This window comes from Aethina tumida, chromosome 7, assembly GCF_024364675.1.
Source record: "Aethina tumida isolate Nest 87 chromosome 7, icAetTumi1.1, whole genome shotgun sequence".
Classification (NCBI taxonomy): domain Eukaryota; kingdom Metazoa; phylum Arthropoda; class Insecta; order Coleoptera; family Nitidulidae; genus Aethina; species Aethina tumida.
In genome coordinates, this window is record NC_065441.1 from 3,173,415 (window position 1) to 3,199,120 (window position 25,706).

Below are 25,706 nucleotides of genomic sequence, written 5' to 3' on the forward strand. Positions count from 1 at the left end.
TTAATCTGCTCATGTTTATTTTAACTGGATCTCGTTATATAATTAGAATTAGATTCTGTAAAAATTTCTTGGGATCAACGTACAAATAATTGTTTTAGGTTGATTGTTTGGCGAATTATATAAGAAAAAAATCTGATTAAAGATAATTACAGATTCCAGTAACATTTTCATTGCTTTTTTGATTTTAATTGTAAGAACAAGTTAAATAAATGAATGTCATCCAATTAGTAGATATTTGGTGCAATTTGAAAGTCAACGACCACAATCTGTTCTACTCTAAAAAAAATTGCACAGAACAGTTTCGTACCGAAAAATTACTGTTTTTATCAGGAGTGAATGGAATTTTATTTAATTTTCGATGCTGGGGCAGTGGGTTGATGTGAACTAAGATAGAATGGCACAAAAAGTGGATTAATTTACAGGTAACTGGACTGGTTTACGGATTTGAAGACCCAATAATAAATCAAACCGTTAATTTGGAAGTAGACTAATTCATCAGTGAGTTAATTGTGTTGTGGAAGGAGAGAACCACTTTATAAATTTAGCAGACAGTCGCTCAGTGTCAGTTGATAAAGATGTGCACCTATCAAACAGAGTTGTTGTGCTAATGACCTTTTATCAACTGATATTATCAATTCATCGTTAGTAAATTGTGTAAACTTTCTACACTCAACAAACAAGCGTACTATTCTTCGTTTAAGACGAAGAAACCGAGATGAAAACTAACAGAGATCAAAAACAAGCCGGTTGGATGGGCATCAAACGAAGCACGACGTAAATTCGCTCTTGAAACGCCAACAAGAAAGGGAAGAAAGGTCATTGTCGTCCGTTCGATTATTTGAAAGGTCCGTCGAAAAATGTGGGGATCCCGTTTTATATTTGCGGATCCCCAGTTTTAGATTGCTCGACATTCTCCACTTTTACTGTTACCGTCCAGTCTATTAAATTGTTGCGCTTTCTCTGGCTGCCGATCTTTCTGTTCGGACAATGGATTTTTTTGGGGAAATTAACAAATCATTTGATCGTTTATTTAATACATCTCTTAGCTAAGAGTGTAATTGTTTACAACAAACAATACTTGTAATATATGTAGAATGTTAAACATTAAAGAATATTTCTTTCTAATATCCATATTTATTACTAGCCATTTGTAATTTTATTGACTAATATAGAAATGAAAAACAATAATTATATAAAATCATAAATACAAATGAACCTCTCATTTTAATATGTGCCATTAGATTTACGTTTAGAATTTAATATATTTTTTTTTTAAATATTTTGTAGAAAATTTTTCTTTATAATTTGTGTTTAATTTTTCTTATCACATATAATTAAATTATATATTATTGTTATATATACAACACATAATATATTCATCACATAATTAGATTAATAGTGTCAGAATATAAATAGAAAATCTTTCAATATAAATTTGATATAATTCTTTATATTTAGTCATTAATATTTCATTGTTTTAAAAAATTTTTAAAAGTTCTGCCAAATACATTGTTGTCTATATGCAACCACGTGTACTCCTGTGTAGTCAGGTTGCTCGTAACTGAATGACATATTTCATTACAGATTTCTGTAATCAATCGATCATTTGATCGATTTTGATTATAATAGATATTCCGTAGGTTTAATCTAATTCTTCTAATAATGTTTAGTTTTAATAACCTAGTAGTTCTTTTCTCAATATGATTAGACGCAAAGGTACTTGTATTAAATATATTTTAATTCGTTTCTATTAAAACGCAATGTTATATATAAAAGTTTTATTAAATAAAACAACTACAACAAAGTCGTACGTTCGTTATCCTACAAGAAATAAGTACATCAAAACATGTTTAATCATAAACAATAAATATTAAAATTAAGTAACAGTCTATCAAACTTGTAACAAATAAGCTACAACAAAAGTCAACAACAAGAAAACAGTTTTCTAAAAGAAGTATCAGACGAACCTAAAAATCAATTTAAATCTAATAATAATTAACCAGTACTTTTCTTTGTATCTGCGTGTGTTTGGCGGGAGGCGGCCTCAAAGACAACACCATTTTGTACGGATTAGGTAAAATCCTGGGTTGTCTGTGGATATCTTTGTTGTGCCCTTTGTGGCTGTACTTAACAGTCACCGTCTTCAAAGGTTTCGGTTTGCCATAAATTTTATATTGCTGTTTGTTTTGATTTTGGTTGTACTCTTGATGATAGACCTGTTCTTGACTGTCGTAGTTCTGGTACTTCTGATCCTGCTGTCCGTAGCTCAAGTACGAGTCCTCTTCTTGGTGGTGTTGTTGTTCGTACTCCTGTGACTCATCTTTGTGTAAGGTCTGATAGATCGGGCTTTGGGGTACCTCATATCTGACTTGTTGGTTGTATTGGACGTTTTGGGCATACTGCGAGTAGGGCTGAGGTTGTGGAATAGGGTTTTGGTAATACTCTGGCGTAGATTGAACAATGGTTTGTTCCAAGTTGTTTTTAGCGGCCTGAAGGTGGTTCTTCATGACCTCCTCCAAAGGTCTGACGTTGAAGTGAATCGGAACGACGTTGGTAGTCTTTGGCACGTTGTTGATGTTCGTTGTCACGTAAGGATCTCGCAGTAAACTCGTGTCGAGGGGGAATTTCGCCACGCCTTGATTAACTGGGGGTGTTGTTGTGGGAATTTGGCTGAAGAGCAGTGGTTTAGTTTCTACCTTGGTGGAAATGGGGGGTAGGAATTGCTGTTGCGTGTTGGATTGGTAGTTGAAGGAAGGGTATGAGCTAGTTGCGGACGGCTGATTAATATCCACGCCGTTGGAGAAGTCGAAACTTTGGCTGCGCCCCAACGCGGAAGAATGATCAAATTCCTGGCTGGTTGAGGGAATCTCACTGCTTCTGATGATCTCCACCGACGGTCCCAGGTTTCTCCAGGAGTAAGTTTGGTCGTGGTATTTCTTGGCGTCCTCAGTGGATTTGAACAAAGGTTTGGTGCCTTGTTCGAGTTGTTTCAAGTACTTTTGAGTCTGGGGGGCTAGGTAAACTTTTTCGGGTTTGCCTAATGGGATTTGGAATTTCGGTTTGGGTTTAATGCCGGACAGTTTGTGTTTCTTTTCATCCAAACTGTTGACCGTCAACTGTTGAGTTGATTCCATGGCTTGTGGGGCGCTGACTTGTTCGTTGGCCTTTCTGGTGCCGGTTATAATTTCTCCATTGTCCAAATTCGGTCTCATAAAGCTCGGGACGTCTCGTTGTATGGGCGTGCTCTTTCCTTGGAACCTGACACTGTAGCCGACATTGAAGAGCTGAGTGTTGCCGTTGTCACCATGAGGTACAGTGGCGATTTGGGTGTTCCTGAAAACTGGCGTAGGTAACGGGTGGTCAAAGGTAGGCGACTTTTGGAATGAAGAAGTGTAACGAGGAGTCTTCTTAAGGTCCTGCTGGTGGTTTGTGTTGAAGGAGACGCTGACGGTGCTCCTGGCGCTTTGGTCTGGATACTGGGGGTCTTTATGGGCAACGTTGGAGGTGTAAGCAACTACTTGCCTCTTCCACAACCTATCTCCGAATCCATTGGAGGCTGTGATGAACAGCACTAGGGGGATCTGAAAGATAATTTATAATTAGATGTGTGTTTTCTGAGAAAGTTTCCTATCACTTTCTTTTATTGCTGGATAACATCTCTGTTATTGTTGACCATCATTGTTAGTTTAATAAAAGACATGTTGAATAAAAAAAAAATGTCGTGTCGTTTTGTGGATTTGCTCTGGTTCGGCGGTTTATTGTACAAATTGATCACGTTCGATCGCGTTTTTCGACTCGTGCACCTAGATGCGTTTTCATGTAAGAAAGTTTAAACATAAAACACGATTTTGCATATATATTTTATGATGACTTTCTTGCAGAATATTTATTTCTCTATCGATTGTCGTTTTTTTATTGTCAATATTAAGTCACTTTAATGATCGATATGTTATCAAGGTGGAAATCAGCTTTTCTACTACAACACGAGTGAAATTATTTTATTGCCTGCCACCATAAATATCCATAGTTAATATAATAACTGCTCTGTTTATTTTCAAGAATTTTAAACGATCGAGAATTCTATTAAATAATGCTCGTATTTAAAGTGAATTATCTAGAAATCAATGTCAAATAACTATTAGATTAATTACAACAATTTCTCACACAATCACTGACCGCCATTCTTACATCTTACATATGGTAATTGTTAATTTTACATTGTAAGAATTTATAGTCGCAATTATTGCCCAGTCATTAAATAACAACTTTATTTTAAACTTTTTGAAAGTGAAATTATTAAAAGAGAAACAAATGCAAATATTTTTTATTTTTATCATAACCAAATCTAATAAGGAAGGCATAAATGCAAGGACTAAAAATAGAGAGAAACGAGAAAAATTCAAACTCATACATTTATAATTTCTCTTAATTAATTCCATAGAAACCTTTCGGTAAATAAAACATTTTTTTAAACACAAACCAACGTTTAGTAATTCGATATGATTAAGGATTTTCTCTGTAAATTAACCAACGTAATTAAAAGAACGCTCCAATTACTGTGAGCGTTGAATCTGAAAGGGCAACAATCCTTTTCCTACTGCTGAATATTTTTAAGATGGTGCTACGCACGATAATAAAATTGTTCCGGAAGACTGACTGCTTTTAACTGTTTGCAAGTGTTTTAAGTGTAACCGAAAAAACAATTGTTAAGTCAAGTTGATGTTTGACTTTCTTTTAGACGTTAATTTGTTTGTAAAAAAATTAAGGAAAATAACACCAAATCCGTCTTTAGGACGACAGTTTCACTGTGAAAATTTCAATTAGCCCAGACCTTCCGGAATAATTAACTTTCGGACGTGAACCGAATCAACACCTCCTGATTAAGTACGTCTAATTGCCACTTAACAATTGCGGCGTGTTGTCTCAATTAAAACCGCGGCATTAATTTGAATAACGTCCACCACCCGGAACAAAACGTCGTACTTTCTTTCGATTCGAAAAATATCGATCTGCTAACACCTGCGATCACATTTCAGGAGTTTATGTCCGGCCGTTGTCACGTTTTACTGCAACTGCACAAATGCAGATGAGGTACATGCACTTTCACAGACTTGTTGCCGCAATCAGGATTTTCTAAAAATGGATCCTCACAACTAATGTGCATTTAAGTTTTAATTATTGTAAATTTAATTATTGCGGTACGGTTGTTATACTGTTACTTCGAGCAGTAAAATTAAAAATTGGAAACAAGTGCATGGAATATAATAGAAAATTGTTTTTTTCAGTTATACGAAGAACAATTGTTGGATGGAGGAAACAGGTCGCTGTTTCCTATTGTAAATAAATCGTTATGAATGGGTATTAATAATAATATATTAGAATAATATGGGGTTTTAATGGAATAATATTTACCGTTCGTTTATGGGAATGATGCTCTTCTGCGACTTTATACAAATCAAATGTCCTAAATTATACATGAAATTTAAATTAACCGTATTTAGCATGACATTTTCACGGGTTAATAAAAAAGATAATTATATTACTCACTACAATAACGGTAACATAATAAAACAAGTTATTAATAAAAAGCTATTAAAAATTAAAATAATTTAATAAAATTAAATTAAAAACTGATGAATATGGAGTAATCTTATTATAATATTAATAAAATATAGTCAACACTACTTTAAAAGTGATAAACTATATTTAGAAAATTAATTAATTATAGAAAATCTTAATTATTAAATTTTAAATTAGTATAATGACTTTAATGTACATATTTACAAAAAAAAAGAAATAATTAAAACCTGACAGGCACAACTAAATAACATTAAAATTATTGAATCATATCTATTATAAGGCAAAATAATGAAGAATAAAATCAGTTTTTTTTTTAATGTTCATATTTTTCATAATAAATATTGAATATTGAGTAATGTTTTTATAATATTAGTAAATTTAATACTGCTAAAAAATAATAAATTAAATACTCTCTAACAAAAACCCATAATTTAATTTTTTTAATAATAATAATTTTAATATAATAATTACAAGAAATATTAAAATAAAAATCTGAATTGAATAAAATCTATTTTATACATATTATTTTATGAATCATTATTTATTATAATAATATTAATAATAAAACAAGATAAATTAATTACAATTAAAAGACAATTAAAAAAATTAATACTTTATAAAAAATCATTTAAAAAATTTATTAAATTTGTTAACATATTAAAATAAATAATATTAAAATTATTAATCATTTCTATTTAAAATAAAATCATGAGATACAAAATCTATTACTTCTTTTTTAATGTTCATATTGTTCATATTTTTTACGCATATTAAATATTGAGTAATATTTTATAATATTAGTAAAAAAATAAATAAAGTACTCACAAAGTTATAAATTAAGTAATACATTTTTTGTAATAATAATAGAAATAGTTTAAGGTTCATGTTTTCAAAAAATAAAATAAAAATAGGTAGTAATAACTAAATAATATTAAAATTATTAACCATATCTATATATATGATGAATAAAATCAGTTACCTCTTTTATAATGTTATTATACGTGTTAAATGTGGAGTAATATTTTTAAAATATTACTAAAATAAAGATAAAACCGCTACAAAAATAATATATTATATACTTCTAAAAATAGAAATTAAAAAATTAAAAATTTAACAAAATCATTTAAAAATGTTATTCAATTTTCAAGTAATGCATTTTGTATAATAATATTTTAAGGTACATATTTACAAATAACTAAATTAGTCTCGAAAAAATAAATTAAAAGACTAATGATTTATTAAATGTCACTTAAAAAGTTTATTAAAATATTAAAATAAAAATTAATATTATGAACTAAAATCATTAGGAATATAATCTCTTACTTTTTTTCATATTTCATATTTTTTATTCACAAAATAAAGATAATACAATATAAAAATAATAAATTAAATATTTTCTAAAAAATAAAATGATTTATAAAAAATCATTTAAAAATGTTATTAAATTTTCAAGTAATGCATTTTTTATAATAATAATTTTATGTTCATATTTACAAAAAATAAATGAATAAATATATTAAATGCTCTCTAAAAATATAAATTAGAAAATTAATGATTTATAGAAAATCCTTTAAAAAAGTTATTAAATTTTACAATAATCTATTTTTATAATAATATATTTAATGTACATCTTTACTAGAAATATTAAAATATAAAATGACTGTTCACTAAATTACATATTTTTATTAATTCGTTTTTACAATATTTGTATGTAATTTTAAGTTGTTTAATTTCAAAAATACTATATATTTTATTTTTATTTTCTATTTTACTAACAATAATTTTCATTTAAAAATCAAAATATTTTTATAAACAATTACTAAATTTGTTATACATTTTAAATAATTGCATATTTCTAAATTTATTTATTAATTTCTGTAATAATAATTTATTTGTTAATATTCTTAGTATAAAATGTATACAATTCATGATCAAATTATTTCATTCATTTTTTAAATTCACTTTAAATATTTTTCTATAATTTTAAATTATTTTTTTATTTTTGAAAAATATTTCTTTTTAATTTTTTAGAAATATATATAAAAATATGTATTATAATTTTGTTGTTAATATCCTAGGTATAAAATAATAATTAATTATTAAATTATTTTAAGATTAAACTTATTTTAATAATATTTTCATATTTAATTATAATTGAGATGATAATAATTCTTATCAATATAAATATATTTTAAAAAATATCAATTTATATATTTTTTAATCTTTAAATTTAAATATAAAATTTGTTTAAAATATTTATTTTAAATTCTTAATAAAAATAGAATTTAAACACATGATGCTAAATTTTTTGAGTATAATAAATTCCTTGTAAAACATTTTTGAGACATGTAAATTTAAAAAAAAATAAAGCATATTTTTTAAAAATGTGGTAAAAATATCTTCTTGAAGAACATTAACCATTGACTTGACTCAATAAAAATATTAGCAATAAACATTATCCACAAAATGAATCCTTCACAAATTGACACTCAAAAAAAAACACTTATAAAAAGTCACTCACTAAAATCTTCATGTTCCCTTAAAAAGATTGTATAACGAGGACAGTCTATGACACTTGCACCATTTGTTTCTCCCAAGATAACTTCCGAATTCAGGAGCCGACAACTGAAATTTTCTGAAAGATGATACTGAAGGAACAATTCGAACGGCGGAATGCGCGGGCAGAAATGTGGCCAAAGCCATTGATATGCCGGCTTATAATATTTCCCCCATTCCGCGGGACTACAACAACAAACGCGTAAAAATTATTAACATAACCGAGAACTTTCTCACACACACACACACACACACACACACGTTCATCGTCAACTACATTTTAAATTGTGTTTTACAAAATTAATCCTATTGTATTGTCTAATTTCTAATATTTAAAAAAAGCAGCATTTTATTGAATGATTTCAAGTCAAACATTTGTTTCTGTTGATGGTAAGGTGATACCAAATGTTTACGTATACTCTATTGTAATAGTTATTGAAGTCAAGTATGTCTAATAGTTAGAAAACAAACAATAAACCATAATGGCACTTTTCATAAATGATTTATTTGAACTAGACATTCACAAACCGTCGAGTTTTACGTCGTTCAGAAAGTTTGTTTAATATTATTTATTGAGAATTAACAAACCGGCAAGAATTGAATAAACAATTTTCCATTTTTGCCATCACAGCTTCAAAATCTTACTTTAGTTTCTTCTTTAATTGTAGATTTTTGGGACAGTTTAAATTTTGTTCTTGGTACACGAGAAAATGGTGAGTGATTCGGTTCTGACTCATTTGGGTGTCGTGATTCGAATTAATGGAATCCGAATGGAAAGCGAAACTCATAATGTCTCTAGAATAATCAGCATTCACAAAAAAAACAAAGATAGGCATTTATTTAAATTTGCCGACCAGATGAACTTATAACCCAGCCAGTCGAAGAAATTGAAATGTCAATAGGTTCTACTTTTTATCAGAAGTACCGTTTACTTTTACTACGATTTTATGGTTGGAATTCGAAAAAGTGAATTGAAGACACAATAAATCACAGAATTATAATATTAAGAATTTTACACTTTAAGTAGTAATTTTCTTGTATACATTTTTGATTGGCACTTGATTAAAAATATTTTATACGAAATTTATTTTAAAAAAATAACAATTTAACAGTTTTAGAGACAATTTTTTGTTGATTTTTAGTAGTAAATTACAGTTTTTCCATTTTTTCTCAAATTTCCTTCTTCTTTGTCCGATTTATCTTTTTTCCACTAATTATATTATTTCTTCTAAAAATTATTGTCTTTTCCATTTTTCTTGCTTTCCCTTTTTTCTGCTTATCTCCAATTTCCTTATTTTTTGTCTTATTTCACTAACTGTAGCATTTCAATAATCTTCTACGTTCCTTGTTTTTCCTTTTTTTGCTCATTTAACCCTTTTTTCTTCCACCAATTGTATTGTTTCAATAATCTTCTTCTAAAAATTATTGACTTTTCATTTTCCACTTTCCTTTTCTTCATTTTTTTCTGTTTATCTCAAATTTATTTCGTTTTTGTCTTAATTAACTCTTTTTCATTAGTTATATTATTTAAATAATCTTCTTCTATAAGTTATTGACTTTTACATCTTTTACTTTTCCTGTTTTTCCTTTTTTATACTTCTCTAAAACTTCTTTCTTCTAGATTTATCTCTTTTCCACCAATTGTATTATTTCAATATCCTTCTACTAAAAATTATTGACTTTTTCATCATCCACTTTTTCTGCTAATCTCAAATTTCGTCCTTTTAATTTAATTAACTCTTTTCCACTAACTGTATTACTTCAATAATCTTCCTCTAAAAGATATTGACTTTTTCATCTTCTACATTTACAGCTTTTCCTTTTTTATGCTTATCTAAAATTTCTTACTTCTAGATTTGTCTTTTTTCTACCAATTGTATTATTTCAGTAATCTTCTTCCAAGAATTATTGACTTTTCATATTCCACTTTCCTTATTTTCCCTTTTTTCCTGTTTATCTCAAATTTCCTTCTAACTGTATTATTTCATTAACCTTCTTCTAAAAGTTATTGATTTTTTCATCTTCTATTTTTCTTACTTTTTCTTTTTATCTAAAACTACTTTCTTTCCCCCAGTTGTATTAATTCAATAATCTTCTTCTAAAAGTTATAGACTTTCTGATCTGCATTTCATACAAGACAAAACTATTTCAACGGTGCATACATTTGAACGTGTTTGCACATTGTTCACCTTGTGACCCTGCGGTTTTCACCAAAGATCATCAGACAGTTATTTGAATTATTGGGTCAATCTTCTGTTGTGTTGGGTACGGCGTGAAAAATTCGCAACAGATCATTTACTAAAAGTGTTTATCGAGCATAAAATTGGAACGTTCAGCTCAGAAGTGCATTCGTACGAAGTCTGTTATTTCGAGACATGACAAATGTGTGTTAAGTCGAAGGTGGAATCCGTTAGTTTCGTTATTGTGTTACAAGAATGTTGAAAGTAATTAGGTGATTGTATAAAAATGTTAATATGTCTACATGAGTTTGTATTAATTGGCTATTACTGTTCATTATATTTTATCACGTTAAATGTCTAATAAAACATTGAAAGTTTTGCTTTTTTATTCTTGTACTAATTGAACCGGGTTTTTGCCTTTTGCACAAGAGAAACCGGCTTATCCAAAATGAACTAAACATAAAAGTACTTATTTGTTTATGCGTTCTTTTTGTTTATAACCATAAAAGGTGTTTTACATTTTTTTACACCAATTCCTCTTTCCGCATTAAAATGTATGTACCAAAGGAAATGATTCGAAAGGTAAATAAGATAATAACACATAATCAAAAACTTAATATTCAAATAATAAAAGCATTTCTATTGTCGTGAACCGCAATCTAAATTATAGGAAGTCTTTGGTAACGACGCTATTAAAAACCAAATGTTTTGTTGTATTTGGGAAAGTCGATCGTTTCAGTTCCTCATTGAACTATATCAAAAAAAAAAAAAAAAAAAAATATCGGCAGTTCTTTTGTACCATGCAAAATACCAAAATTATGCAACAGATTGTTCATTCTACGTTCCTGAACGGTTTAATAATACAGCTTGCACCTTCTTGTTTTGATTGTTGAAGATGGTTTCCTAACTAGTTCCTTATTATTAAGATAATTAATGATCGACTGTTTGTTAACCAGAAAGTTATAAACCATTAATTTTTATTAGTTCAATCAACTTTACGACCAAGACCCTTGTTGGCAGTGAATGTGCGTAACAAATCATTGCAATTCCATCAGTTCTTGATGCGAGTGAGGTTCATGGACATCTAAGTAAAAGTTACTTCATCAGTGCAATTATTTCGTTTTGTAGAAAGTACAAGCTCATTCAATTAAATCACTCGGCGAAATTATGCTCAAAAGCTCATTATGGGGTTTAATAAATCGTTTGGAATAAAACGACAATGCGGAACGTAATTGATTGTGAATACTTGTGCGGGGATCAAATTCCGATAAGTCAGATTTTTACTGATTTAATATATCGAACTGTCATTAAGGCTAAGACATAAATTTCACTTTCATGATACAAACTACTTAATTAATGACACTGGGTAATAATGATGGAATTTCATAAGCTTCAATTATATCACGTTCACTCAGCAAAACAAAGAACAATTTGATACGTACGTTGATCAGAAAGTGAAACGTATTGGACAAAGTTTGAACTATTTTAAATAAACACGCTAGTCTTGCCAAAAGTAAGCAGACTTTTCAGACCGCAACTGTAAGATTATGTTTACAGTTAGGTTTTACATATATTTTCTACGTCTCCAATTTTTTGATTATATAACGAAGACACCTGCCATTGAAGTCACTAGGAATGTATGGAAATTGTGACCTTAAAATTTGGTGAAAAGATAATTGATTGGGCTTTACATTGTTGATTATGGCACAGATGGAAATCTCACTTTATAACATACATCAAAGCGAGAAAGAGCCTAGAAACAACCAGTGACTAATCGCATAGCTTAGACGAAGACTCATGAGTACCTCAAGAGCTTCCAAGAACTAAAAATGAATGACATCACAAACGCCAAAACAAGTTAGTAATCGTAAAAGTATTAATTAATACATTATGATCGCTGTTACGTTTTCTAATTGCTCGACAAAATTTCTTTTAATTTCATCGCAATTTCTTCAGTTGCATTATTTCATTTCAACATTACATATGAAGAACTGGTCCGGCCAACATTAATTATTATAAGCGCGCGACAAGGGAAAGTGTTTGCAGCAGTGCCAACTAGAAATATTATTTTTTATGAAATTACACAGGATATACGAGCAGATTTTTATTTCGCATGGCACAAGATCTCATTAGAAAGTGTTTTAATTCATGGCGATTTATTAATTATCGGTCTTTTGCGGTTGCACGTCAAACTTAAAATGCATCATTAAAATGCACTTGGCCGATGGATGAGGCTTAATTACCATGAAGCAACAATCAGACCAACAATCTTATTACAACTGCACAAGTTATCAAGCAAAAAATAGCAATAATGAGGAAGATAGAAAGGCTCCGACCTTTGATGTTGCCCTTATTTAAAAACGTGATAATCCATTTACAATTTTGCCTTTCAAAAATTTGCCAATTACTTACAAAAAATTGAAGCCAGTAACAGATTTAAAATCTTCAATTATGTACAAGAATGAATTTTAATTTATTAAGAAGTTTTTCATCAATCTAAAATTATCTCTCTATTCATTAGTTTATTAAAAATGTAATCCGTTTAAGATGTAACAAACCTAATTAGTTTTTGTACAAGATTGTGTTAAGCTACTTTCTGCAAGATGGATTTTAAGATCTTAATATGTAATCTTAGTTGTCTACAACTGTTTAAGATTTACCAGAGATACTGAATAGACATTAAAGGTTGAGTTACCTCTTCACCTAATATTCTACAAATTATGTTTGAAATTTATTTGATATACACTCTAAACAAGAAATTAATGCAGCACACCAATAACAATTTATTGTTAATATTATTTTCAGGAAACGAGAAAGATAAACGTTACATTCTTTGTATATATATTTAAAAATAGGTTTTTATTTATAATACTCACTAAAAATCTTAAAAAATAATGTTTTTAAAAAAATAATAATAATTAACAAAAGTTGATATTTATAAAAATAAAAATTTGAACTTAATATGGGATATTTCCACCTCTACTACGAATGACAGCACCACATCTTCTGTTCATACTCAAAACATGAACAATTTCAAGTAGAAGGTACTCCACATCCTCTAAGTTAGGGTGGTCCCTTCAACGTCCTGATGTTCTATTGGGTTAAGCTCTGGACTTCGAGCTGGCCAGATTATAGCATTAATCCCAACGTCAGCAACATAATTTCGGACAAACCTTTCGTCTATTCAGCGGTAACTCCAATCTTCTTTCTTTCTAGATTACCGTTGCATATTGAACTCTTCGACGATTTTATCTTGAAGACCTCACCTGGACCAGATGGTAACCGACAATCATCCTCGTACGACACAATTCTACTTTCATCTGTGAAAAGTACAGAATTTCATTATTCCTTTCAGTGGATATGAGACCTTGCAAATTCCAATCGTTTTTGCTTATGATTGTGGATCAAACCCAAGCGTCGCAATGATCTTGGTGAACAAAAACTTGAATTTGCCTCCACAGCATAACTGGTACTACCTTCTAGCTGACCGACCATTCAGTGGCTCTCTACTGGCTCTCAGTCACAAATATTGGTCTTCCTGAAGCAGAGCCAGTTTGATAAAATCGAGTACATATCCAAGAAATTACACTTTGAGTAACATTGAAACTACCAGCTATTGCTCTACTCCCACATCTAGTCACATTGAGTCATTTTAGGTCTAGGTCTCATTATTTTAACAAATATATATTATATTGGCTTCTTTAAAAATAAGTTTTTTCTTTATCATTTTGTTTCTAATTTCATAAAAATTAATAAAATATCCATTGTCCAATTTTTCTTTATACCAATATGTTTCCTAAGTGATACAAGCTTTCATATGTCTAAATCAATTTTGATTTTGATATTTGTATCAGGGTGTCTGAATTAAATATATTTTACTTTTTAATAGTTTTTAAACATAAGTTTACTTCTTTAGAACTGTCTCATCTTAAGATGTAATAATGGTTATCTACCTTAAGATGTTGACTTAAGTACATGCCTATTGATACAAATCAGAAAATTTAGATAAAGGTATTATTTTTCCATTTTAATCTGAATTTAAATTTACATAACCTTGAACTATCGTTTTACAAAAATAAATAAAATAAGACAGGGAAACAAAGATTTTCTTTAACTATATTAAAAAATCAGTTTTTTCTTTTAAATCTCTAAAAATAAATAAACAGAACTGTAACAACCAATGAAAGGTTACAAAAAATGTTTGATAATTAATATATATTGAAAACTAATAATAGACAATAATAAAACACAATAAATAACAAACCATTTAATCAATTCATATTAAAAACATCTCTTACAACCCTTTACACACATTGAGTCAAGGTTACATAGTTACAACAACATCATATATACACAAGCGAATTTCATATAATAAATAAATATAATTTGTGAATATTGCACATAAAATGTACATGTAGATTACAAAATCTTACCCTAATATTGCACAAAATTCTTTGTATTGAAATGGCTTCTCCAACAAATCAATTTGAAACTATTATATACAACGATCGACTAAAACTATTGTTTCTCTTCAGTTTTCTGTCTTTTGGGGGCGTTCCTCTTTTTACTCCTCAACTTCCTGTTCTGGTTCCTGACCGGCGTTACGTAAGCAACCGGAGTTTCGGTGCCGTAAGCGTTTTCAGCCTGTTGGTACAAAGCGGGGTCGTACTGTAGCTGATTGTAGTAATTCGAAGCCGCCGAGTATTGCTGAGCTGTCACGTACTGCACGTTCGGGTTGCCGTACACTTCGTGCGGTACCGGGGGCTCCTGGGGTTGTTCGTAGACTTGAGGGTCGGCCACGACTATGGGTTTACCCGAGTAATGCTGGGTTGGTTCTTCGTACTGTTGCTGTTGCTGTTCCTGCTGTTGTACGTAACCTTGAGGTTGTTGATACTGGTAGTAATAGTATTGCTGTTGAGGTTGTTGTTGCTCCTGTGTTGGTGACGCTTGGTACGGGACTTCGGATTCTTCCACTTTCACCTCCTGTATTCCGGCTGGTACGTGGACGTTGATGTTTTTAGTTTGTACAGGCTGTGGTGTGCTGTGGTCGCGGTGGGAGTTCCTGATTTCGCCGTTGTGGTTCTTGAAGATGACTTTAGTGTGGGCGTTGCTGGGATAGTTTTCGTGCGTCAGCAATTCACCTTTGGAGTTTTCTCTGTAACTTGGGGTGTAACTTTGGGTGGATTGAGGGGCGGTGTAACTTTGACCGGGTTCTTCGTTATAGCTTTGACCAGCTGGCGTTTCATATTCGTACGCTTGCTCTTGTTGTTGATAATTTTGTTGTGGGTAGCCCTGGGTTTGGTAGATTGGTTGTTGGTAGACTTGTGCCTGTTGGTGGTACATTTGAAGTTGGGAATTTTGCAGATAGTTATTCAACAACGATTGTATATCTAAAGAATTAATATTGGAAGCTAAAGGATGAGATTTAGGTAGGTTGGCGTGAAGACTTGAGCCTGAATCTGTTAATTGATTAGGGTAAACTCTTAAAATAACAACAGGGACGTGTAATCCTTGATATCCCTGAGGGGCGTGTGTGCTTAACTGACTGATTTGTCCTTGCTGGTCTAGAGTTGAATACAACCTCGTTCCTGGTTGATATTGTTGACTTACGCCGGTATCTACTTGTGTATACTTTTGACTTGGAAGAGTGTAAGCAATTGATTTTTGTACTAGTAAATCAGAATTTTTCGAAGAAGAACCACTAAAAACATTCTTGTTTCCTCGATAAGGTGGTATATCGTGCTGGGAATACTTATAAACCTCATACTTTGGTTGTTGGTAACCATAACCTAGTGATGATTCGATGGTACGTTTAGAATTTCTGGTGGACGTTTTATTTTCATTTGGATCAACGATTTCAATGGCCAAAATTGCCGTTGGTACTTTCTTGTGTTTCGTTTTGGGTCCTTCATAAGTGATGTCGTCTTTCGTTGTCTTTTTGCGGGATCTTGCATCGGTCACACCAAGAAGGCAAACCACACAAACCTGAAACGATAAAAATTAAATAATTGCAATTAGGTGAAGTACAACAGTCATTGTTCATTGCATCCCATATCGAATTGAATGAGTTGCATCACTGTAACATGTATTTTCAACATTCTCACGTCCCGAATTCGTTTTAGTCTGAGATATTTCCTAAATGTAAATCTTGTGAAAATTCCTTTCAAGGTTTTCATCGAAAATATCGCTTTTGGAATTATAACCGGCACCATAAACATTTCCCTCATGGCTTTATTGAGATGGTTACATCACATAAGTGACAAACCCGTATCGTTGCACAAATGTGCTTCCTCGTGTGCATCTTGGTTACATTTTTGGAAACGTTTCCGTGTTAGAGATCGTTAGCAAGCATGTGTCAAGATCTGGTAATGATCTGCCAGAGAAAATCTTTACCATTTACTTACCAGTTTTAACAGCCATTTCTTGAAAGTGTCTCGATTTTTCGGTCTTTCAAATGATTTGCATAGGCTTAATTTGTGTAATTTATCTGTTTTAAACGTTCACTTAAAACGACACCAATTATGCCGAGCCAATTCTCGAAACAACAACAAACGAACGTTAAGTGACATTTAATAAATTTTAAAATATCCACGCAATTCGAGTCTGGAGCCAATTAATGAATTACGGAATAAATTAACGATAAAAACAAAACTGTTTGTGCAACACTTTCACTACATTCGATTAAAATTTATGAATTTATTTTTTACAGATACAACCTGCATATTTCATGGATTCACCTTCTTTCCCATATTGTGTGTAACATTGTATGCCGTTTTTTTATATTTAGAAAGTTGATTAAAGAAAAGTTTTGTTCCGGGTCACAAAAATTATTAAAGCTTTTTTTATGCGTCTAATTTTTTGCTTTTTAATTAGTTTATTTTTTTTATAAAAGAAACGTTCTGTGAGTACTTTTATGAAATTAAGTTTTCTTTGTTCACTTCTGCAAAATTAAATTCTAAGATGAAAGATATTGTACGACAAACATATTCACAAGAAGGTTTCGTTATTTTTCCATGTTACAATCTATTGTCTGTGTTTTATAGTGTAAAAAACTGTTGCACAATTTCCACAATTTTATTAATTTATTAATATGTTATTTAGAGTACACGAACAAAAGTGAAGTAAAATTTAAGAAAACAAATTGTGAACAGGATGTTGCGCATAAATATTAAATTGTAAAAGTTCATCTTGTTGGATTAATCTAATTTTCCTGTTGAGTAATTGGATCTGTGGGAACCGATAGTTTTGCAATGGGAACTTTTCGTGTCCGTCCAATAGCAAGATACACACACATAAATATTATATAATAAATCAAGAAGAGGTTCCTTTCATTTAACCAAATTCAATTACGTTGATACAGATCTTCGAGATTGATACTTTTTTATTAATTCTTGTAATTTGATCCCATTGTCTTCGTTTTGCAATTCAGATAAAAATATGTTGAGCTGATAAACTTGAAACGGTCGAAAGTGAGCAATTTTTGGCGCAATTAAGTCGAATCGTGAGTTCGAGTTCAATTTCAAGGACCTCGTTTATTATTTTTCGCATCCATTATCAATATGCCGGTAGAAAGCATCAGTGAAAGTCCCACAAAGGCAGATGGTTACATCATTTGTCGCATTTAATAATATTTTTCCATTATTGGATTAAATCGACATACTGCCATTTTCACTTTTCAGCTAATTTATTTGTTATCGCCGGTAGTTTTTCTATTGTGCCAATTAATCGAATCGGACGTTTTAATTGATGCGAATACACTCACGTTAAAAAGCATCTAAGTCTGAGTACTAAATTGGACACAACGTTCCACTACTTCCTGTTTTGGTTGTGAGAATTGTGTAAATCTTTCTAAACACTGAAGTCTAAATTATATCAAAAATGTTTTTTTTTTTTCAACTTCCTCGAATGAAAATACAGATACTAAAAAGAAAGTAATAAACGTGATAGTGTAGAAAAACTTTTTGTCCAAATCACTTCTAACGGTTTATGACAATTCAATCATTTACAGACACCCAGTTTCATTATCAACAGTAAAATCTATAAATATACTCAAAAATAGACTAAAAATTAAAAAAAATTAACAAAAAACTGATTGTTTCAAAGACAAAATATGGAAAAAGTTATAATATTTCAATTCAATATTTGAATCGAAAAATCAACTTAAGTAATAGAAAAATTGAAACAATTTATTTTGTTAAAAAATAAGGTTAAACATAAAAATTTTAACAAAAACATATTTTCAAAGTCAAAAGAAGTAAAAGAAGAAGAAAGTTACAATACTTCAGTTTAAAACTTTTAAATAAAAATCAACATAATTAATAGAAATATTTTAAGAAACATCTCCAGTCCGAGTACCAAATTGGAAACAATGTATCACTAATATGCTGCCTATATTGGTGGTGAGAATTTTGTAAATCTTTATCTAAACACAAAATTCTAAATTGTATTAGGCATGTTTTTTTTTCAACTTCCTCGAATGAAAATACAAACACAAATACAAACGTGAAAGTATAGAAAAGTTTTTGTCCAAATCACTTTTGTCCATTTATAACAATTAGAGTTTTTCGAGTGTGTAATCCAAGTGGCATTAATCAACCGCTAATTATCCAACCAATTATTGACACTCAGTTTCATTATCGACAGTAAAATTTTGCATAATTTTCAACACACCCATAAAGACCATCAATTCCTCGTCACGCACAAAGCAAACTGACGCAGCATCACAAAACGGCCAGACGCTTTCTAAATAATTCGGATCGGTTTTGAGTGTGCTTCCTTGTTTACTAGAACATATCGTAATTCCGTTTACGTGCACACTTTAGAGCAATTAGATAATTCTATGATTACAGCAGACACAGAGAAAGTCATTCGATCAACAATGTTGTCTTCTAGGTCAAGTCTTTACAGGAAGATGAGCAGAGATGATCTGAATAGCAAGGACAAACTGCAACCGTTTTTTTTTTGTGAATTACCATTAGGAAAGGAACATTGAACATATGTTAAGGTAACGGAATTGCTGTTAATTTTGTTGGACCAACCTTCTTTTGACTTTATAAGGTTCAACTTTCTCAGCTAATTATACGATTGATCAATTAATCGAAAGACAATAAGTCGATAGTGTTTTACATTTTCAATTCATGGGATTTAGAAAGAATTTCTACTATTGTTTATACAACAGTAAATAGATGCGTTTAATCGATACAAGAAAAATTTATAATTATACCTATTGTTTTAATATTTTATTATTGATATAATTATCACAATCACTTTCTTCCAATATAAATAAATTTGGATCTTAAACAACAGGTTTAAGACTCCACGTTACAAAAGTAGGAAATAACATACTTCTCCTCCAAGATTAATTAACAAGCCCAAGACAAATACGATTGCCTGTTCAACGGTATGCAAATCCGTGCATAGTTAAGAATCTCGGTGAAATGATGGTGGATTTCCTCGTCGAATGTTTTATGCAACAACACGATTCAGTCAGAAACAAAGACAAGATCAATACCAGAGCGAAATAATAATACGCGACATTGTCATACTTTCACCGTTTGCAAAATTCAAATGACAAGTGTTACAGTTTTTGGACAAGCTTTTAACACTTATTAAGTCGTGAATGTCGATTTCCCAATTCGCAACGGTTAACTTAAAAGTCAGGATGTTTTAACCTTTTCAAAATGCATCTGTGCGAACGTGATTTAGATGAAGTTTATTTGGTGTGGGTCCGACATGCAAATTTTGCACTCAAATGGTCAAATGCAAATTATGTTTTGGGGTTAATAGTGAGGCACGGCGGGATTTAATTTGTTACAATTAGATGCTGAATTGTTTGGAGAATGTGGGATTTATGTCGTTGGCATTTTAAAATGTTACACGGCAGATATGAAGGTATATCATTTTTTTATGATTAAAAAATCTATTAATCAACCTAAAATTTAATGGTTAATATATTTTATGTCTATCGCCTTTTATGTCGTGTCTATAAGCAAACAAAAAAAGTAAAAGTTGAATCACTGGGGACTTACTGGAAACCGTAAGAAATAAAAAAGATATTTTCAACAATTTATTTCTAAAAATGTTTTTTTTTTCATTTATATCTCAAATATTTAATACTTTTACTGACTGACAATTTCTTATTTCAAAAGTCCTATATTTTTTAAATAAAAATCATCAGAAGTAATTGAAAAATTAATAATAATAAATATCCCAAAAATAAAATTTAAAAAAAAAACTGATTTTTCCAAAGACACAATGTGGAAAAATTTCATTTCAATTCAATATTTTAAAACAAAAATCAACATAAGTATCAATTTTTTTGTTGATAAACTTGTGTTTTTCCCATTTTAAATAATCTCAGTAATAGAGAAATTTAAATAATTCTTTTTTTTGTTAAAAAACTCTAATTTTGTAAATAATATCAGATATTTTATAAATATCCTACAAATTAAATTTAAACTTAAAAAATTTTAACAAAAAACTGATTTTTCAAAGAAAAAATGTGAAAAAAGTTATAATACATCATTTCAATATTTAAAAAAAATTAACATAATTAATAGAGATTTTTAACAAATTTTTTGTTGAAAAAAATAATCTCAGATAATCAATAAATACATTCAAAAATAGATTAAAACTTTAAAAATTCTACAAAAAACTGATTATTTTAAAGACAAAATTTGGAAAAAGTTATAACATTTCAATTCAATATTTTAATAGAAAAATCAACATAAGTAATAGAGAGACATAATTTTTTTGTTGTAAAAGTTGGTGGATTTCACTTATTCTATATATAGCCTTAAATAGATTAAAAAAATTAAAAACAAAACTCATTTTTTCAAAGACAAAATATGGAAAATCTGAAATAATTTCAGATGTTCTATAAATATTTTCAAAAATAAAGTTAAACTTAAAAAATTTTAACAAAAAACTAATTTTTTTTTAAGACAAAACGTATAATATTTCAATTCAATATTTTAAAATAAAAATCAACATAAGAAATAAAGATGTACTAATAATTTTTTTGTTGTAAAAGTTTTTTAAATAATCTCAGATATTCTAAAATATATGTCATTAGAAATAAATTAACACTTAAAAAATATAAAACAAAAAATTAATATATTTATTAATAATAATATTTCAAATCAATATTTATATTTAATGTACTCAAAAATATAGTTAAAATCTAAGAAATTGTTTTCATTTTTAAAATTTTTAAACATTTAATTTTCCTAAAAAAAGTTCAACTTTAATTAATTTAAAGTGTCAATAATAACTAATGTAATAGTAAATAAAGTAACATTTCTATTTTTTTAATTTCGTATGGATGATTAACGCAATTCTTCAGCTCAATAGTTAATAATAGTGGAGAAATCACTCATTATAATAATTATATTAATTTGAACATAATTATATAGTCATATTATATATAAAAAATTATCTGACAATCTGACTTGAAGATTATTGCTTAATGTGTTTTTGATAGACCTTTTATTAAGACACCATAAAAAATGGTGTTTTTGTAATATTCGTAATAAAATAACAAAAAAACTGTCTTGCTCAGGGTCTTGTCTAATGAAAAATTAGTCCTTTGTAGAAAATGTTGAGGTTTTCCATCACGTTTTTTAACGAAAAAAACACATCACTGTCACTTTGTACCACTGCAGCACGTTTCGACTTACCAATATAAGTATCCTCATGGTACCCGTTCTCACAAAACGGACGTCTTTTCAGATAAAGCACAGACTTATCTCGCCAGAAAGTAAGAGTATTGTATATATACCGCGGATGGAACTCCCCTACCTTTGGTGTTCAGAAGACGCCGATCGCTGCTCGAAGATTATTCATCGTTCCTTCGGTGTTTTCCCTCTCGGTTTATTTATTGGCGATTGTCTCCAATTTTAAACGCGAGGTAAAAGGTTAGATGGGAGATTGTATTTTTGCAATTGCGTGTGATGTTATAAACGATCATTTCGGAAAAACTGGTCAAATAGGAAAATGACACAGAAAAAAGGAATATTAAATGTTAGTCTTCAGGTCATACATGTGACATAATATATTAAGCTGACAAAAAGAGGAAAACAATAGATTTTAATATGTGAAGGTGAAATATTAAATAAAGACAATTGATATGACATTTATTGTATTATAGATGCGTTAAATATTTTTATAATAATATATTAATACAAGTTTTTAAACAAATATGAGACAGTAAATCTTTGAAATCAGATAAATGAAATTAATTGTCTTTTTGTCATAGTTACATAACTTGTAATTATACATATATTAACCGTTAAATGTTTATTAGTTTCTAGTGCCCGTTTATACAAATACCAACTTTAGAAAGTCATTATTTGAAAAATGACAATTTCCTTTACTGAATTTAATCATAAAAAATTATACAGTTTAATACTTGTCAATATTACGGAAATATAAGGAAATAGTTGTGAATAAAACAAAATATTATTTTCTCTGCTTATTTTATTAATTTTTTTAAATATTAATCATCATAAACTGTGTCAAAAATCAATTTTTAAATAAAAAGTTAATAATAGTAGAAATAAATAAGTTTTAAATATTTTCATTATTAAGTTTATGCAAAATGGAAATGTTATTGATTTGATTTTTTTAACAATTGTGACTTGAACTATTTTTGTCATTTATTTTGAACTAAATATATATTAAAATATACATAGTAATTCATTGAAGATGCACATCATAAGATAAATAACGAACACCCTGTAAAAAAATTGGATGTACTATTAATGGCTCCGTATAGAATGGTTGTTATTTAACGTGTATCCCAAAAATGAATTTTCCAGTATCAAAATTGGTGGTTTTACAAGCATTTTCGTAAGACCCATTTTTTATAAAATAATATTAACGATTCAAAAACTATTTGGTTTAGGTCTACAACATGATATAGCCAATTTATTTGTAATTACATGTTTAATTTAAAAATATCAAAATATACAGTGTTCCATTAAAAATTGCAAAATTATTGTTGTGTTAAGATGGACATTATTAAATAACGAAGACTCTGTATAAAATTTGAAGGTACTAATAATGGCTTCTTATAGCCTTCGGCCTTAGTTAACGTGTATCCTAAAAATAAACTGTACAACATCAAAATCGGTGACTTTATAGACATTTTTGTCAGACAAAAATTTAAAAAAATATATTAATAACTCAAAGAATATTGGGGATAGATTTAGAATGTGGTATACATTTATTTACAATTATATTTATAATTTAAAAATTTTCAAATATACAGAGTACTACAAAAATTTCAAATTAATGCGTTCTCCATAAATTTCTAATTAATAAGTATAATATATAAAAAAATTTACAGGAAACTTTCTGCAATTATTTTTTTTTTATAGTTTGCCTATACAAAACTTACAAAAAGTTTTATATTGATTAAATCTTAGCACTGCGAACAAACAAACGAAACTCCATGATCTTTCCCAAGCAATCAATTAAAATTCATAAAATCAATACCATATGTTCACATTGAAAGTCAGTCGATAAACATTTAGGCGAAGCGGGCCCGCCATTAAATTAATTCTATTCTTTTCCCTTGTTAATAAATTTTATGCACCTATCGAACACTTTTGAAGATCCGAGAAATTTTAATTAAGATTAATCACGATTTGTTATGGAATTGTTTAAATTAAACAATTAACCAAACTAACAAGAAAATTAATAAAGTAAAAAATCACTTTCACGAAATGCCAATTGAAAAACAGTGTGAGAACATGAAAACCACCGATTTTAATTAGTCATTTCCAAAACATATAATGTAAAAAACTGAATATTACAACATACTAATCCGATTGATAAATTTTTGACCTGATTTTTTCACACCTCTTACTTTTTTTTTTCATGTCGTAATTTGTTTAGGTTTGATGTTCTGGTAATTTGATAACACGCATCTCTCACATAACAAGTTACATAATTGCATTTTTCGACTGCTACATTTTTTCACTATTGTTCCAAACAATGGATTGTTTTATGCGGGGAATTTTACGATAATTTAATTTAAATTGTTAACTGGAGTGGAATAAACTCCGATGATACGTGCTTAAGCAATCGAAACAGTTTACGTTTATCGATTTAACAAAGCACACACACGAATTAACGATGCAAATTAGCTTTTTCAACCAATTATCCAAAATATCTCATATATCATCTCGATATAATAAAAAATAATCACAATGGATTTTAACGCATATTTATGGGTTTTTCGTGAAACTTTCTTCGGTTCGGAAGCCGAATTTTAAGATATTCCGTCGAAATTCGGCAATTATTCAAATGTGAATGCCATCTGTCCATTAGTGAGCTCATCAGCATCTTGGAATAGTTTCCGTTCGCACTAATGAATTAGAAAAAGTCTGCTGAAATGGATAACCATAAAATTCGAAACATTTTATTACTTATATTTAATTATTTTATTGCTTAATATAGAATATAACTTAACAATTAAACTAAGACAAGCAATAACAGATTTATTGCTTTATTATTAAATTTCAGTGAATATTTTGTGGGCAAGTTCCCCAAAAATTAAATGAATTTGTTTAATTATAGTTACTTTTTAAAACATTCTAACCAACTGAAATTAATTCAGTATAATAAGATGTTCTATTAACTCTCTATAGAATAATGAGTTAATAAATTAACTATAAATTAAGTTATAAATTAACTATTAATATTCTAAAATTTTACGGCACTTAAATTTCAATTAAAAGTTTATTATTTTATTAACAAAAATTCAGATTCATAAAATTGTTCTAAATATTAAATTAAAATAGACAATTCTTTAAACATTTTTATATAAAGATCATTTATTTTGCAAATTTTAGAAAACTTATTATGTAAATTTGTTAAATCTTATAAAGTTTAATAAATTATTCAAACTACAAAAATATCTCTTTCACAATGTTTAAGCCTATCAATTAAATTTCTACTAGTATATTTATAAAATAAAATTATAAAACTTGTAATTTAATAAAATCTATATGAAACATTTAACAGATCTATTATTTACAAACAATCGATAAATTACATAAAACTCCATTAACAACATGCTAATCGATCAAACGATTTGTTTACAACCATTAATTTATTCAAATGGTTTACCTAAGTTTAAACATCAGGTGGGTCAGTTAAATTACCATAATTTGTTCTGCGAACCACATTAGTTAACGCATCCACCATTTTTACGTACTTTCTAATTTATCAATATATAAAACGTCGATTTTTCAATAATCAAGATTCCCACAGTAACTTAAAAAAAAGGAAGAACGATTATGCATACGTCCTTGTAAAAAGCTGGAGAAATTCTAGTCTTACAACCAAGTTTCTTTTCTTCTTCATAAATGGATTCATTCACGT

General features: G+C 29.1%; 2 protein-coding genes across 2 annotated transcripts; both read right to left on the reverse strand.

Moving 5' to 3' along the window:
* Positions 1-1,936: 1,936 nt before the first annotated feature.
* LOC109598596 (uncharacterized) lies at positions 1,937-8,216 on the reverse strand. The gene is made up of 2 exons (XM_020014502.2): positions 8,102-8,216; positions 1,937-3,581 (listed from the first exon to the last, which is right to left on the reverse strand). Exons 1-2 carry the CDS (start codon positions 8,111-8,113, stop codon positions 1,986-1,988), a joined length of 1,608 nt encoding a protein of 535 aa, XP_019870061.1. The 5' UTR covers positions 8,114-8,216; the 3' UTR covers positions 1,937-1,985.
* A 6,354-nt stretch (positions 8,217-14,570) lies between these two features.
* Positions 14,571-22,023, reverse strand: LOC109598581 (heat shock protein DDB_G0288861). Its single transcript, XM_049969760.1, has 2 exons — positions 21,995-22,023; positions 14,571-16,301 (listed from the first exon to the last, which is right to left on the reverse strand). Exons 1-2 carry the CDS (start codon positions 22,010-22,012, stop codon positions 14,835-14,837), a joined length of 1,485 nt encoding a protein of 494 aa, XP_049825717.1. The 5' UTR covers positions 22,013-22,023; the 3' UTR covers positions 14,571-14,834.
* Between the last annotated feature and the right edge of the window lie 3,683 nt (positions 22,024-25,706).